This window comes from Paralichthys olivaceus, chromosome 7, assembly GCF_024713975.1.
Source record: "Paralichthys olivaceus isolate ysfri-2021 chromosome 7, ASM2471397v2, whole genome shotgun sequence".
Classification (NCBI taxonomy): domain Eukaryota; kingdom Metazoa; phylum Chordata; class Actinopteri; order Pleuronectiformes; family Paralichthyidae; genus Paralichthys; species Paralichthys olivaceus.
In genome coordinates, this window is record NC_091099.1 from 15,825,302 (window position 1) to 15,843,903 (window position 18,602).

The window sequence follows — 18,602 nt, forward strand, 5'->3', positions numbered from 1 at the left end:
GTTTCATCTGTGCACTGATACAAAAAGCTAAACTAGTTATGTAACTCCTGGAGCAAACTCTGACCTTGTTAAACTGAGTATTTTTTACAGCCTGAGTGAAGAGCAGTTGCCTCAACCACTCTGAGATGTAAAGAAAATCCTGAGCTATGCCATTACAAACACTGATCAAGTTACAATTAATATTTTTGTTTTTAAACTTTACATTTCAAGAATCATACAAGAGATCTTGTATGTTAAGCTCCATCTTGTCTTGCTGTAGTTTAGATTTTTTTTTAATCATATATAAATGGGTGCTAGTTGAGTTATTCATCACCTGAAAACAATGTTCACATTTACTTTTGTTGAAGACACATTATTGTTACAAAGTGGACTAACGGACCAACATACATTTAACCCTTGGGTGTCTAATTTGGCTGTTTTGAACACCTTAGCACATGAGCTTTGGATTTTATTAGACCCAAAAACACAAAACACAATATATGTTTTGATCATGCCGACGTGATTGCACACTCTAGTTTGTGCACATATTTAACAATAATTGTTCTTAAACAAAACATTTTGTGGATTTGATAGTTACTGTGTCTTAAACATGGTTACCTCTCCATTTCACACTTAAAAAATACTGAATCTGTATTCATGCCAAGTCACTAATTCACTAATTCTGTAATATGATATGGAAGCGCTGCCGTGGTCCTTTAAGATTAATAATAAAACCAATCGGAAAAAAAGCCTCTAATAAAGAGTTAAAGAACTTCAGAAAACACAAAGGCTTGAGGATGTTTTCATGTACCAAGAGACAGAAACAGCTGCACTCTTTTAAGATCCAATCAACCTGATATAATGTGTAGAACCCAAGCCCATCCTGATGTGATAGAAACAATAGTAGTTTCAGAAATGGTAGATTTAGTAATAGTAGTAGTAACTAGTACTAGTGGTAATGTGATTAAACTTCCTTCCCTGTGGCTCAAACTGCCCTCAGCAGGCGCTGCACTCTATCGGGATTTTGGAGACCGCCTCTCTATTGGTTTAAGCTTGTTCCACAAATGATATTGATAATTTGATTAAAGTGACCTTTTAGATCAATACAGCTATACTCATTAACACTGTCCGTGAAAATACTCCGGATACACACAACTGGAGCTGAAACTGAATCTATGGTAGTTATATTTGAGTTATCGGTATTAACATTCTCTTTGCAGATTTACTGGTTTTCTGTTTCATAAATACTGATTGTATACTGTGATAAATATGAGCACTAATGGAACATGTGATTGTCAGATGTCATGGACAAAGATCAAAATTTTTTGAAAAATACATATCTACTAAGTAATAACGAAAAATAACTATATACCCTCCCCCGTTCATGATTTGGAAAGGCACTATGGATTATATTGTTGCCATTCATTATCATTTATCATACAGATGTATGACAGGATGTGACATCACTGACAGACACACCAGCGTAAACAGAAAAATGGCTCCATTCCATTTATATAAAGAAACGGCTCATTGTATGATTCATGAATCCTGTTTTTTAAGGTTTGCTTTTTACATAATTGCAGCATTAATTCTGTCCCATTTCTGTTCAAATGATCAGAGCCGCTTCCCGTTGTGCTGATCTCCCAGCGTGTGGTGGTGAGATTACACGGTGCTCTGCCTGAACACTTTCACTATCCAGCGAGCAGAGACTGAGTGAGCCATGTGCATCATATTCTCCCAAAATTAGAGGAGACACAGCTCCGCTCTCCTTTGATAAAGACTGAATAGCAGCAGCAGCAGCAGCGGCAGCAGCAGCCCTCTAAATTGGGATTAGTCTTTGCAAACAGATGTTCCACTTGCCTGCAGTCTTAAAAACGCACTCCCCCTGAACACAGCCAAAGATTGGCATTAACCTGACTTAATGAACTTTACACTCTGTTGCAAGCCTGCAGGGATAATACAACAAGTCTATTGTGTTTATGTAATGTTTCCTGTTATTTTTATCTGAAACAAAAACAGGCAGATATCGTGGTTATAGCTCATTTAGAGTCGCACTCGTTGTTGAGTGTGTTTGTGTTTCTCTTACTTTGTGAGTTTTATTGTGTCTGTGTGTGTGTATCAGACACTTTTCAGGATCGCTCTCTGTGTTAAGTGTTATAATAGCACTGGCCAGGATGGGAGGAATGAAGTGTAACATTGCCTATTGACCTGCTGATGAAGCAGTAGCCGTTATTGCTCAAACTAATCGTACTTGATGGCTCCTTCAGGCAAACCAAAGAGAGAGGGAAGAGAGGAACAGCAGCATAAAGTCCTGCAACTGATTAATGTGTGCAGCCGTCGTTCTTTCTCTGTAATGGCATCAGGCTCCTTCATGACCTTATCTGTGAACTACGTTGTGCAGGGTGCAGTGTTCACAGAGACTACAAAATGTGATCATCAAATCATCATATCAGGGCCAAGCAGACACATCTGTACCATGAACCATCCAAATAGCAAGAATCTGACCTGTTTGCTAAAAAAACTATCATCTGACTTCAACAAAGAAGAAAAAAAAACATCCTACCCTCCCCTGATATTATGTTTGGGAAAATGTGACATTTTGGAAACTACACTTATTCTTCTCCCTACATGAAAGTTACATCAAGACTGGAACCACAGTGAAGCAGATAAACTGGCTCTGTCCAATGGTAACACAATCTCCTCACCAGCACCTCTAAAGCTTTCTCATTAGCACTTGTCATTTCCTTAAATATCACAAATGGCCAGCTGCAGTTTAACATGGGGTTATGTGCTGGATTGCCACTTTGCTCAAATTGATGCAAGAAATAGAATTACATGTAATCCCTTGTAAGACTGCAACGTACTTTTAAAAAAAGTCTTAGTCCAAATGACCTTTGCTGTTTAAAATATCTCCACACAGAAGAGAACACAAAAATAATGCTCAAACAAGCATGTCGGACCAATAGGGGGCCTTAAAGTCTACATTAACGATCCGTCAAATAGCAGAAAGGAACATTGGGAGCATGCACTATAAGCTTATTCTCCTTTGGTGGTAGTAACAATACAAACAACAATGGTAGCACATTTTTATTTTAGTTTGTTTTGTCACCTTATCCTTTTGGCACAAAGCCCTAGTGTGCTATGATATACACAAAGCAACAGTGGGGATGTACAAAGTAAGCTGTGATGTCATCATGGCACAAACGCACCATCTTTTGAGAATCTGCACTTTGGAAGCCGTTTATAAAAATCTCACTTTTAGTGATTTAAAAACAAGAGGATCAAAGGCAGATGAAAAAAATGTGTTTTGCAAAATAATCGCATTAGTGTGGCTAGGAAGTTAATGCTAAGCTAAGCTAACCAGCTGCTGGCTGTAGCTTCATAATTAGCATTCAAACATCAATATGGTATTAATCTTGTTATATCGGCTTAACTCTAGGCAAGAAAACTGATCATCTCAATTCCCAAAATGTCAAGTGCTTCAAAATGTAGAATGTATCATAATAGGTACAACATGTGTCTATGACCACAATAAAGTGAAAAGGAGACATTAACATTCTATGTCATCGTTTTATTTTACATTCTCTCGAACTGCAAGTAAAGCACATTATACCTGCATATGTTATATATTTGATAGTGAAGAAGAACTCATCACAAAAGCAACATGAATCCATTCGCTGCACATTATCTCTGAGTCGGCAGAGAAAGCTGGCACTGTGCTACATTCTGCCTTTGTGGCCTCAAGTGTTTTGGCTTAAATCCATTTCAGAATCAACATCCAAGAAACAAGCCTCTGAATGAGAAGCACTGCACCGGGCCTGTGATACAGTCCAAGCAGCTTTTCTCATTAGTCATGTTTGCTGTATTGTTTATGAGAACGATCTGAGGTCGTATGTAATTGACTGCATGTAGAGCAGGATGCTTTTACCTTGCATTTGCAGCCAGTAAGCTCTTTACAGATGCAGATAGAAATTGGAAGGTGACGCTCTCTTTCCCCCCATCTTTGTTCATTCCTTTCTCTCATAATTTCCCTTGCCGGGTCTCCAAACCTCAGGAGCTCCTCAGGGCCTACTGCTGAGCATGCTAATAGATATCTACTGTCTCCGAGCTGCACCGTGTAGAAAGGATTTTTCCTCATTGAATTTTGTGTAAGGTAAATCCTCATTAAGACTGACGGTCCTGACACCTAGAGAAAAGACTGGGGTGATATAGAGGAAGAGAAGAGGAAGGAATAAGAGTAAAAATGTGAGCTACAACACGCTGCATGAACACAGTGCAATAATTGTGTATTCTATACTAAGTTCATTCTGTGGCTCTAATGTTGCTGGCCTTTCATTATCATTATCTTCATGATTATTTTCTTGATTAGCATACCAATTAGAATACCAACACTTTTTTGTTGGTATTAGAATACCAACACTTTTAGCCAATAAATATGAGAAGAAAAGCTTAACTCCAATCAGAGATATTTTTCACCTTTGTAACCTAAACCTATCAGGTTTAGGTTACTTTATTTGTAGCTGTGGGTAGATGTGATTTGCAGTTTAAGAGAGATGCATCTGTTTGACAGACAGCACAGAGAGAGAAATGTTGAAACGCAACAAAATATTAGAAATGTGCAAATAAAAGAGCAATAAAAAAAACAACAGAACTGGTCCTAACAACTGATACTAAATTAAAATGGAGAGAAAAAACTCTTCAGATTATATTATATTATATTATATTACACAATTCATAATAGATAAAAAGGGCTATTTATGTACTGCACATGCCCTTTGAATATGGGCGATAGATGTGGCTGGCCCAAAAATGTACCCCCTGCTGGAGATGGATTGATAAACGCTCAATTCATTTCAGATTTATTCATCCCCACAGGGTGGATTCATTTTGAACCAAACAGGACACATTACAAAGCAATTAAAGGTTCAGTGTGTAAAATTTAAGTGAAAGGGAACTATTGGCAGAAATTGAATATAAAATAATCCTAGGGATGTTTTCACTAGTGTGTTTCATCTAATTGTACAAATTGCTGTCTCTTAACCGTAGAATGTGCCCTTTATATTTAAATACATCCTCTCTACGGAGTCCACCATGTTTTCTACAGTCGTCCAGACTGGATAAACTGAACACCTTTTGAGTTTTCATGAAAATCGAAGTCTACCATGGGTATTTTTCATGTTTGGAAGGGGAGGGTGAGGTGAGGGGTGTTCAGCTGCAACATGCAAATTCACCACTAAATTCTACACAATGAACCTTTAAGCTGCAAGCATGTGAAACACGAAGGGAATGAAGAGCGTATGTTAATGTGGTCAGCAGGACTCCATCAGTGTTGCTTTTTAAATATTTCATTGGTGAAGGAAAACATTTCCTGAGAGTATTGATGCTGGGTCAACTGTGCCTCTTGTGCACATCTCACCATGAACCAGCTCCACTCTGACTGGTGAGGCCCAAAGAGCAGCAGAGGCCGTGGCTGAAGCTGCAGTGCTTCCTGAGCTCCAACCAGCTCCCCTACAGGGCCTCTGTGACATTAAATCCAATTATAGATTTCCTTAAATGCCATTTTATCCAGCGGGGGACTGTGGCATTTTGAAAAGCGCAAACGTGACCACAGTGGTTTTTTTCTCCTCTTCTTCCATCTTGCCTGTGGCACTTTGTCCTGCTGTGATATAGCCATGCTGGGTGTGCACTTACTTGCCCTGATGTACTGCTGTGGTTTCTCTTTGTCCTCCTCCCGCTCCCTCCATGCTGACCTCAGGATACACCCCAGCCCAACCGCTGGCTCCGTCACAGCAGCGTCCTCAGCGAGCACCGCACAGGGCAAGCCATCACTCCGCCGCATCAAGGGCCGCATACACAGGAGCAAGAGCCTGGACAGCATTGATCTCCTTGACTCCAATGTAAGTAAACTGACTGTACTGCAAACACAATGCATCAATGAACTGAATCTAATGAAAGACACAGTAATACATGACCAAAGTGTACAGAACTAACAATCCAGCCATCTGACATGAGAAAGATTTGATTATAGTGAAAATAAAACTTTTAGACATTCTCTCTTTATTTGATTTGTGACTTAAAACACTATGAGAGACATGTAATGGATTGTTTAAGCATCCAGCATATTTTAACGTACTCCAAATACGGACATTTGCTATTTGAAATATCCATAAAACTATTAAGCGACAAAAAAAGCTTTCACAAAGCAAGTTAGGATCTGTATCTTGGGTAAATTCAAGTATAAAGTATGTGAGATATATGCAATACATATGAATCATGAAAAAGATAAAATGTAATTATTAAAAACTACTTGACGATGAGACGCAAGGGAACAGGATTTGGCCTCAGGAGTTTCTTACATCACAATGATTTTTGAGCATGACTCACACAAAGATAGCAAATGATGGCAGAGTCACATATCACAAAAGAACATTCCTCGTAAATTGCAGATCATTTCCATTGCCCTAGAGGGCCCTTTCATTTTCGTGCACGAACCAAAAGTAAAGCATTTGATTCCATGCACATAATAGCAGAGAGATTTCTTCACAGTTTTAGAAACAGAGCTGAAAATGGTTTTATTGCTGCTCCATCATGTCCAAATGTTATTGTTTGCATATTTGAGACTCGTGTCCATATAATAGTATGAGGCAACAGCAGCAAGACATTTAGCTTGGCCAAAATACTGGACTATACCACTTGCCAGCCCTTATTTAATCTGTATAGTGAAGTGTATAAATGGCACGTAGTGGTTTTGTAGAAGAAAAGAGATATAACATGAAAAATCATGACCTTTAGAGTTGCTGGAAGGTGGATTTATTTACATCTGGATACAGAGCCTGGATTTCTTTCTCCCAATGTTTCCAGCTTAATGCTAAGCTAACTGGCTGCTGGCTGAAGCTTCATGTTGAGCAGGTAAAAATAACAGCGGTGACAAAGACTCTGTCCCTTCAATGAAAGAGAGTAGTGCGGTCGTCCTCTAACCAGAAGGTCGGCTGTTGGATCCCAGTCTCCTCCATCTGCATGCCAAAGTGTCCTTGAATGCACCGTATGAACGTGTGTGTGAATGGATGAATGTGCTTTGAGTGACTAGAACAACATTATATAAATACAGATCATTTTTACAATATCAATTTCTTTCAGTTTTTAAACAAAACAAGGTGAAGAGATGATGGTGTTTTGCTTCCATCAGGCAGAAACAGATGTTTGATGGAAATTTCTTTTCAAAAAATTGAAATTAGATTTGAACATCAAGGTTGTAATAGATGTCCTCCAAAGCTCAAGGTGCAGCTCTTGTCTTTTTAATTTCAATGAATGATCATGAAATATCTACTTTTGAGTATTTTTTATACAAAAGACATAATAATTCACAAAGCAGTGTTTTTGATGCAGATCTTTGATGTGTGTAAATCAAAGCACACAAAGTTGTAATACACACACACACACACACACACGTACCTTGTTGTTTCCAGACAGATCAGTAGACTGCTGCAGGGCCTCAGCCTCAGGGGAATTATATTGTGTTGATCGCTATAACCTGACTGTGAATTCATCCAAATGCTCCATCTCATCAAAAGACACCACAAAACCACTCAGCTGGTTGAATTATTGATAAGTATTGGTCTGCAATAGTGTCACTGACTTCTGCTGATTCGCAGTGGCCTGAAATCATAGCTTATTTATGTTATTTCTACATAAAACGTTCTTTGAAATGCTATTCAGTGAAGCTTGAGAGTTCATCTTTCTTAAGCCACTCTCTGATATGCAGATTTATTAACGAGATCAATAGTGGACAAATTATAATTTTGACCTGACGATGGCACTTCATCATGATCATCAAAGTGAGTATTTATCCTGAGGGTGGCAGGAGATGAGACATTTCCCTCAAACCCTTAAATGTCACCCTTATGCTGAGGGCACTGTAGGAAAAGTCAAGAATCAATAAAAACATGAGGATACATCGTCTGGGGATACATCTATATCAGTGCCACATTTTGTGCCAAAGGAAAAGTTTGGCAAAGTTAAGTTAAGTTTATCAGCTGGGCAACATAAATATATGGCAAGTATAACGTATGATTAGGATTATTTCTACTGTTTATCAAGCCATTGCCATTGATAAGAAATAGTATATTAGAATAATTTGTTAGTATTTGTTAGTCAGTGCAAAGTTACGCCCTTTAACCAAATGACCAAAAGGCTGACATTTAAAAGCAGTGAATATATCACAGCACTTATCAGTCCTACCTACATTTTAAATGTAATTAAAAAATCATGAACAAGTTCCCATCTAGTACACCTGTCATTGATATGTTGGATGATTTTAGGCTGTAATTGGCAGATTAGTGGTTGCCTTGATTTGGAGCCACACACGGACAAAGTTAATCTGAGTGGAAAATGCTGCGTAATGACTCTGTCTTCTCTTATCCTCTTCTGTTCTGTAAGTCACACCACATTGCACGCATTTGTCTTTATGGCCCGCCGCTCAGAGGACGCTTCTAACGGCCACTATCTCACCCGAGAGCTCCCAGCTCGAGCCGGGGCCTTTCCACGGTATATTTCTTTTGTACAGGCTGTGTGTGCACTAGAGGAAAACTTGCTGACTTGCCCAAACTCAAATGCAGCTGATGGAAGTAACGGTCCGCCTTACAGTGAGTGATGAGACTGCAGGATGCTGAGCTGAGGAGCAGTTTCCATTGCATCCTACTAAAATGTCACAACAGACACAACGCTGCCTCTGTGCCGCTGGCGATTCATTCCAACAGAAAAGTGAAGATATTAATCACACACATGTATTAATTTAGCTCCATAGCTATCATTGCTCATCAGCGTAGAGCTTAATAATCGATAGTAGTTAAGACTTTGTTTGTATCGATTGCTTCTTTTGATTGCTTTTCTCTCTTGATAGTCAGGGGAGGACTTTGGCACCGGGCCCACTCCCGCTGTCATTTGTGTTGGCAAGCAGCGCACTTGTTCACAGAAAGCTTGAATCAGATTTTAGTGCTAAGGCTGCAGAAAGCACAACAGAGATGGAGGGGGGGGGGGGGGGGGGGGGGGGGGGGGGGGAACTACAGTCTTTTATGCACCCGGTGCCTTTGTGTGCTGAAGTTATTTTTCAGTGTTCATCAGTGACACATCCACTCATTTCAGAATGGCAGCGTTGACACTGGTTCTTATAATGATGAAGATTTTCCTTCTTTGCAACAGTGTGTGTTTAAATATGGTTGTGAAATATGCAGCTCACCTATATGTGCATTTTATTTCATCATTTCCACGTTGAAAACAACATATTTTACAAACACACTGACAGAACCCACTTTGTAGCCCTGCTGCATTTTGGATGGTAAACTGAGGTTGCTGTTTTTGATTTTGGGAACGATCCATGCAGAATTTTTCCTGCACTCTCAGCTGTTTTGGGAAAATGTTATAGGAATATTTACTGCAGAGGCCATAACCAGGTGAGCTGCAGAGAAAACCAAGTGTGTATTAGCCGGAGAAGATACAACTAAAGCCGAGATGAAAAACACAATTAAATTAATTACTCCTTTACAGATCAGGATCAGTCATCAAACTGGGCCTTGAGCTTTGCCTTGGTCAACGGCTTAATCTCTTATTAGTTCTGCTCGCCCCATCTCACTTCTAAATTCCCATCCTTGGCTGCAGTCTGCCATGGACAGACGCGCTCTCCCCCCTAACCACCACCAAAAAAAGCCCCAGCGTAAGCATTTATTCGCTGCTCAGTCTTCGGAAAGTGCTGCAGATGCATTATACTGGGGGGGGGGGGGGGGAGCAACTGCAGCTGAATTAACCAATCTGCATATTCAGGGGCCTGTTAGAGGGAGATTGTTCCCGTGTGATGAAGGCGTGGAGGTGCATGAGGGTGGGATCTGGACCTGAGTGAGACACACCACAAATGCTGTGGAGAGGGAGAGAGAGGGGCAGAGCAGGGGGGGTGGACGCAGCAGATTTATCACACGGACACTGTAGGAGGCCTTATTGGAAGGAGGGGAGAGGGGGGATGAGGGGAGAGGGGGGACGAGGGGAGGCTCTGTGATTGGAGCTGCAGCTGATTTTCTCTGGGTGAGACGGGATTGTTATGTAAGAACAGAGTCGAATGGATGGTGTTTTTTTGTCCTGCAGGTGATGAGCTCTGGGGGATGGTTGGAGGTGATGGAGGGGGGTTGTGTGTGACAGTGAGGTGAAGCTGGCCATGCGTGATGCGTGCAAAGGTGGTGTGCGTGATGCCACGAGCTGCGTGGAGGCGATGACAGATGCTGAGTTTGTTTCTGGAGGCTGTGACTCAGGATCAAGACCTACCTATGTGTCCTCTGATGGGACATATGGTAGGTCGCTATAAGCACGGTGCACTGTGTGTATCCATCATTACATCTTGACTTCAAAGCCTCTCCAGCAGTGTTTTGTTTTTATGGTCGGCCTCGCGTCCCTCATCTACACCAAATCATTTCAGGAGCGAAGACTCAAACCCACATAAATCCCAACTACTACTATTGACTTTCCCACGTGATTTATGACATTAGTGAAATTAGAGTAGTGAAAAAAATGTAGTGCTAAACCAACATCACATACAATTATTTATTTTGCTGCAAAAGCCTGGTCTGGGTCTCTACCAGAATAGCAGCCTGCTGTTATAATTTGAGCTTATTTTTGAGGAGCGCTTGCGTTGTTATTCCGCCCATTTGAGTACTTGAGCGTTGGGTCAAGTGAAGGACAACCAGCAGGATGATGTAATGTTTGTAGGGAGTCAAGATGGTGGCCATGGCGGAGAAGTCAAGCATGACGAATGAGCCACTGGAGTGGTTGCAAGAAGACAATCAATCACAGGGTTTGATGCTCTGTAGATTATATTGTCTGTTGATTATTATGAGACGAACACAAACCTCGATTTTGGAGGCGATATTTTTTGCTACTAAAATAAGATTCTATCAGATGGAAAAGACTCTCAGCATTTCTTTCCCACAATGTATTGAAATCATGTTTGGATGTGATGTATTAATTTCTTTATTCAATAATAAAATTATTACATTCTTGAGTAACGAGCTGATCTATTCGTTTTTGAAGTGTTGAAATAATCTAGTAAATTTTGAAAAAATTATCCATTAGAATTTACACAACCATAAGCAACAGTTGCAAATTGAACCAGTACTCGCACTACAATGAATTTACAATGATATACAGAAGAAAGCAGGAAATACTCACATTTAGGAAGCACATGTTTGTTTTTGTTTTTTTGTTGAAATATTGCTGATTAATTGACAAATAATTTCAGGCATCATGTAGTGTGAAGTATATAAGCATACATACATAAGATATGCCACAATACAATAGTAGCCATAAGAAAACCTTTTATTCTATTAAGACCTAATGGCTAATGTGATTCCAAAATGCATCTATTCTGTGTTTGAGAATGAATGAATGGAGGGACGTGTGTGTTCACTTAGTGAATTTATAAGTGTGTGAGTGTGTGTGGTGGATCAGTGGTGTGTGAGCGTATCACACAGCCTGCCATGTTTGCTCGACATGTAGGATGTGTGTTGATGCCCCGGGAGGCACCATATGCTGTTTAGACTCGGGAGCGTCCCATCAACGTCGGGCCTGAAGGTGAACAACCCCAGCTCCTTCTTGTGTCTCCCTCACTCAGCTCATGCATGCATCATCATCCAGCAGGGGTGGAAAACAAGTAGGGCCCCTCTCTCCTCCATGCTTGTTTTCATGCCACCATAAATAACGTTGCATATAGATTTCCTCTTGCACAGCTTGACATGGCCAGGCTTGAGCTGATGACTAGTGTTCAGCTGGAGTCCTGCAGAGGGCAGAGTTTTACTACATAAACATACAGGAGCACTAGTGCAACATCCATGTTTGTGTAGCTGATGGACAGAGACACAGAAAGGAGGGGTTGGATGTGCAGATCATTTATTCTGGATATTGAATTTAAATGTTGAGGCTTTTTTATATGTTGTGATAAAAGAACAGTGGTGTTTGCCAATATACATATAATATAATAATAAGAACTATAATAAGATGAGGTGTAAGGTCTTTAGATGTGATGGGGTTTTTTCCAACCAGCCAAACAAACAATGTAACCCCCCCCCCCACTCGTTGGATGTATTATGTTAGGGGAAACCTTGCACTGTTAGCGATGTTAAAAATAATTAACTTTTTTTCCTCACTGGATTTATCAATATGTCAAAGTGTAGTTGTGATAAAATGAATTTCAAGCGGTGTACAGTATTGTCTGGCTCCTTTCCGCAGTGCGGTAAATTACCCATGGGTAATTTTTCCCCCTTTTTTTTCTCCTCCTGTCTCTTTTACCCCCATCGCCTGCCCTCCATAATACCCCTCGGCCTGGTCTGAAGGGAGCACCTGATCCCAGACCACCAGGGCTTCTAATTGCTTCACTCTCATCCTGAGCGAGGTTGCTCCCTCGGGACAAAGCCATGAATAGACAACCACTTATGAATCCAAACTAATTTAAAGCTCTGTTTGATGGGAGATAAAATATTACAGCCACTTCATTTATAATTTAACTGCCAGTATACATCTCAGGTCACACTGTGTGTAATGTTATTCCACTCTTGTGTTTGTAAATAGCACTGTAGATTTTTAGAGAATAATTTTTTTCAATGAGAAGCCTCAGAGTACTTAATTAACATAAATAATTAAACATCAATAATTGTTGCCGTTTGCATCAGTCTTTGAAATCACAATTGGATTGATCATGATCTTGCAGCTTTCCCTGAGGAAATCACGGTTAGCTCTGCAATCTATGATCTGGGCTTGTATTCAAAGGCAGAATAATTCAATTCCCTGTTTTCCTGCTGAAAAAACGTCTCTGCTGTACATGCATCCACATTAACTGATTGGAATTGTTCCTGTTTATTAGCATTTGTGTTCCCTTCCTGGGCTAAACATACTTAGGTGATTGCTTGGTTGCTACTGTGCATAATGCTGTAGTTTGATCCAGAGAGGATTTGGATGTTGGTGGCCTGTTGTCACATGATCCGCAGGCCGGGGATGTGAGGTCATTTTATGTCACCTGATATGTCTGAGCTCTCAGCTGTTGGTGGGAAAATGAGATGGAGATTACAGGTTCATTCGAGGAATCTTGAAAAATATGTATATCTTTCCTGTAGTGGGGCTTTATTTTTTAATTTTAGCTCACTGAATGAGTAAATCCAGATTTGTGCTTGAGTCAATCATCCTTTATGTTCACGGTGTCAGATGATTTCTTTCCTCTTATTTCTTTGGCTCAAAATCTTTATGTATTTATACCATTTTATGATAACACTGTCAAAAAAGGGTGAGTGTTTGTTAAAAATGGACACTTGTGTAATAGAGTATTGATTAAGGATAATTTATTTGGCACAATGTGATATTATACATGAATGCAAGAAGCATTTTTATCCAAATACGTTTTTCATGCACACATACAGTGCTTACAAGAATGAAAGGAGTTTGATACCTTGCTTTCTCACTGTAGACTGATATTTACGAATTTATACTGATTTAGTTATTTGATTGCACCAACCCACTGCAGTTAATGCAACACAAATATGTCAAACATGCATCTCCTGGCAACCAGATGACAATATAGTTGTTATTAAAATATACACATTTTAAAATCCCCTGAATAACAACAACTCAAACCACAAAGAGACAAAAAATCAGTAAAATGCATTGGCCCTTACATAAAGAGCTGAGCACACACAATCCCAAGGAGACCAGAGCCGACTGCATCGTTATTATAATTATTATGTGTGTTTAAAGCAGAGTCGGAATGTGATAGTGAAAGTGCATGATGCGTTATTTCTCCTATTGTGAGGCAGGTGGTACAATCACAGACTGTAAAATCAGCTGCTAATAAGCTGGACGGAGATCAGGCGGCTGCAGCCAAACTCCTGCATGTTGCAGCTGCATTTTACTGCTGCACAGCCTCAGCTCACTGAGGTCATACTTCACTCTTTCATAAAGCGCCTTTTGATAAGTGTCTTTTTTTTTACTGCTGACTTCACAAAATATCTCAGGCCTGCATGGATCATAGATCCCTGTCACTCTCTCTCTTCAGCTCTGATTGGGCTGCACCGTGTAATCATGGGGCATTATGAAACCCCGTCCAAGGAATTTCTGTCCTGAACTAATAGGTCGGCTGTCAAGTCAGAGCTGCTGTCTCATGCTGGAGGTCAGAGATACTGACAGAGGACGACACGGAAATCACAGAAACACAAGCCTCTGTACAGTAGCCAGCTGACTCCATTATGGTATTACACTGCTGTACTTCAATTTGTAAAACTAAAGACTTGATAACAAGATAAGAAGCACACAGTTATGGTTATCATCTTACAGCTTTGGCAGCACGGTGTCACATAATATCACGATTTTCTTTCCTCACAAATGCATTTATTTTTCCTCTGCTGCAGTGCTATGTTTAACATCTGTCATGTCATTCAATAGCTGCAGCCATTACAGCTCATAGATAGTCACGCCAACCTTTGCTTAGTAGGCTGTTTTCCTGACCTGCACAGCTGAGAGGTGACTCACTCACCATCAGGGGCAGTGCTCTCTCTAAAAGCCAACCTGCTGTGAATTTCCAATTTGCTCCTCCGCTCGTGTGATCAGCTCCTGCAGTCGTACCCCGGCTCGGATGCTGTCTGCGTATATAAATGTGCTAATGGGAGAGAAGGGGGCTGCGTAATTCTGCTGCACGGCATGTGGAACTCCCTCTGTGCGGTTGGAGCCAGTGATGCAAACACTGTCTGTAGCATTAACAGAGGGTATTTCAAGGGCTTTAACTGAGATGCATTAAGCAAGTCCACATCCTGGGCTATTCAATCACACATGCATGAGGATGGGGAAATAGTTTGCAGTCATTCATTTCCATGGGGGTTTGATAGTTTGATTACATGTCTCTGCCTCAATACTAAAGCAAGTTTTAATCTTGTGATATGAGGATGATAACTATTGACTACATCTAGCATCATCTAACCATTTAGCCACATGCAGGTCAAAGAGGAATCAACCTTTTTTTGTTGAGTTCCCTTTATATTTTCATCATATATTGTTTACCCTCGGGATATTTATGACTGCCCTTGTTTATCTAATTCTTATGACCTTGGCCAACTCACATTCTTCCATTCAAGATGCCCCCGCCCGCCCCTTATTCTCCTCCCGATCCTCCAATGGAATCTGCGGCAGGTCTCCTTACGTCAGCAACATTGCAGGACCTCTGTGCTCCTCCGGCATAACATTCAGCCCCCTATCTTCTCCTGCGCTCATTAGTGCCAGAGGTAGAGGTGACAAGAACGGTCATGCAATCTCAAAGTGATAAAATGCACAATGGAAGGTGCTTCAGAGAATAAGGTTCTCCTGGAAAAAAGCAGCACAAAAAAACAGCCTGAAGTGCATGTGATAGAGACTTAAGAGTGGGGTTTGGTGCAGTGCACAATTTACATTCTACTGTATATTGATTAAATCTGTATACCCCATGGGAAGGAGTATTGAGCATCGTGGCTGTAGGGTGGATTTTAGCTCTATCCTCTGCATTTTAAAATGGCTTTATGCAGCATGTCATTACTACTAAAGTAGCCTACCTCAGCTTTCCCAATAAAGAGTTTATGTTTGCTGTAGTTAAAAGTGTTATCCAAATAGATCTTTGCAGGCAAGGCAGTATAACTTTAGAGTGGAATATCTTACACATTATGGGCCTCTAATCTTCATCCCGCAGAGCATATTTTTCAGAGAGCTGACATTTAAATTGTGGTGTTTTACCCACATACATCACATAGTCTGCTTACAGATACACAAGGGAAGACAGGACAGATAAAGTAATCTTTTCTTTGTCCAGTCTGTTGCTTTCAGGGAATAATCAATCAAATTGCTCATTTTTTGCATCTGAGTGTGAAGATGTTCATGTAAAGGCAGCATCAACTGGATGTTGAATGCATCCTGCTGTTGAATGTTTACAAAGCAGGTGTAAAAAACAGAAGGACAATTTTTAACACCCCTCTGTTTCCGTCCATGAGGGTGATGTCACTGCAGATATAGATCTCAGTTGCCCTTAAATTGTCTCACTGGTTTATTAGCTCTCTGTTTGATCAGGATGCTTGTTAAGAGCTCTTAAAAAATTGAGCTGCTTACGTCACATGCCACAAACGCGAAGCTGATAATGCTTTGTGTGCACGTTTGTTATACCACTGAGGGTTGCCTGTATAGTTTTCTATAGTACAATTTAATATAAAATGTAAAAAAGTTAAACATATCCCAAGATTTAGGATGAATCATTTATGAAATCTCGAATCAATATTGTTATTTGACTGTTAACATTTTCAGATCAACAGGAACAAAAATATTTTTTTGTTGAGGCTAGAAATAGACCCCAATTTATGAGGCCACATATCTCTTGATTTGTAGTATAGTTCATGTTTAATAAAATATTAATGCCATCAATAAAACCTATAACAGCCCATTAGTATTGGTTATGGTCTCCATTTAAAGTTATTATGAGCTGATACTGAACGTGCTATTCCATCATTGCAAATGCACATGCATTGGTACTTCTCTAACAACTCCCAGGACTTCTGTAATATTTTTATGATTTATGTTGTTTTTGTAAACTACGGATATAAAGCACGGCAGCAAGTTGGCGACAGTCACATCCACCCGTGCATGTGCAGTGGACACTTCTGCCATGTTCACCAGGAGCCCACGAAGCTTCCTCGGTGCGGTTTCATCCTCGTCGGTGACGGTCTGTTCTCACGCTGGAATGGCGCTTGATGCAGCTGGAAGCTGGAGATCTGCTGCTGCTGCTGTGGACCCTCTATCTCTCTCCGCATCCCCCCACCCCCCCGCCCCCTGCGGACAAACCGGAATGGTTTCTTCCAGGCGAACCTGTCACTGTCACCGCGGCAGCCGGAGCGTGAGAGCGGAGGGGGGGAGACGGAAGGCTTCATCCACTGCTGCCATTGCGGTGCGGCGGCCGCTGCTGCTCTGGAGCCACACCAGGAAGATATTTCCATTTCTTTCGATTCTCCGTGAGGGGTTTCCCCCACTTAAAGAGAGGACCGTTGCTTCTGTAGAAGGTGAATGTGTTTCTCAATCCGATCTGTGAGTACGTTGTTGGGGAGAGTGTGTTTCTGTGAGGCGGCAGCAGCTGAGTGGATGTGCTGTCTCCCAGCGGGGACCGATAACGGTGCAAGCCGATGTAACTTAGCTGCTAGCGAACTGCATCTACGCGCTATGCTAAGCCGTTAGCTAGTTACCCCAAAACACGCTAACGGTGTCTTCTGGTTGTCGGCGTGAATAATTGCGCGAGTCAGCCCTCGTGTTTTGCGGAGCTTGTGTTGGGTCGTGATGGGTCACACGATGCTGTGCGGCCGAGCTGTCATCGGGCGGACGGGCTGTTACCGCGTCAAGTGCGCGGAGCGTCCAGGTAACGTTAGCAGGGATGAGCTAGCCTAGCCGCTGGAACAAAATGTCGGCCAGCTATGGGTCGATTTGACCAAGAGGGTATCACGGAGGGGGGGCACGGGATTTATGAAGTGTCAGGACTGCCGGAGCCAGAGCAGGGAGTGGTGACGTGAGGTCAGCCGCCTGAAATACGACAGCGGTTTTCTGAATTAAAGGGAAGGTCATCGGGCGGCTCGCATTGTTTTGATAGCGGTGCGCTGGTGCAGCCGAAGTGGGTGAAGCTAGGTAGCATCTGGCTAACGTTAGCTTGTTAGCTGACCAGTGGCACAGAAATACCTGCTCGTCTGTTCGGTCCTGCCAGCTGTCATAATAAACGCAGTGTCATGTGTGCGTGCGTGTGTGTGCGTGTGAGTCCAGTATCTCACCATGGTCATCTCTATCAGATCTGATGGGGCTGCTAACATGAACTAAGAGCAGCAGTCGTCACCTGTTGAATATTGATTAGGTTGGCCAGCATCGTCTGTGTCTCGCTGGGGTCACAGCTTTGTGTTGAAGCTTGAATGTATTGACCTTACCCGAACCGTTAAATGAACTGATATGATTGCTGAGGAAGATTAAAGCACATGCAATGCTTTGTATTGCATATCCAATTGAAGCATCACTTAACGATGGCCGGCATGTCATTAATGTCATTTCACATTAAGGTTGTGTTTGCATATTCTGGGAATAGAATAAGTTTGATCAGTTTGTCCTTATACACCTGAGTTGTCTTTGATTTCCCTTATTTTTACAAGCTTGGAATTTAAAGTCAAGCCAAAAATGCTACTCATAGATATATTATGTAACAATTATTTATTAAAATGCCTAAAAAGCATGAGTTGCATCAGGTTGATTTTCAGTATTGTAATGGGGTTGATGACAACATTTCCCATGATGGCATGCTGCTTCAGGATGTCATCAAACTAGGTCTTTTCTTATTGTTTTGATTGAAAGACCTCTTGCAGCCGAAGTTGCATTTTGTAAGATTAAAGGCTAAAGTGTTATTACCTATCGTAACTGTAACGTATGCAATTGATACATCTCCCCAAGTGAAGCACAAGGATTTATTATCAGTGTTATACTTCCTGCCCTTGAGTCTGTGACTTAATGTGTCATCGCTAGCCTCTTGATAGTGATATTACATAAAATGGCAGTTTGGCAGGGCAACA

The 18,602-nt window shown here is 41.2% G+C and overlaps 1 protein-coding gene across 19 annotated transcripts in view; it reads left to right on the forward strand.

Annotated features, from left to right (window-relative positions):
- The window catches only part of tjp1b (tight junction protein 1b), a 58,915-nt gene that overhangs the window by 11,193 nt on the left and 29,120 nt on the right, over positions 1-18,602 (forward strand). For 13 of the 19 annotated variants that reach the window (XM_069527736.1, XM_069527741.1, XM_069527742.1 and 10 more), the window contains one exon: positions 5,735-5,876. In XM_069527736.1, coding sequence (XP_069383837.1) covers positions 5,735-5,876 — 142 coding nt within the window. Of the gene's footprint in view, positions 1-5,734; positions 5,877-16,645; positions 17,092-17,232; positions 17,417-18,602 lie in introns of those variants that run through there. The other 6 variants (XM_069527750.1, XM_020078984.2, XM_069527753.1 and 3 more) reach the window with 4 other exon arrangements.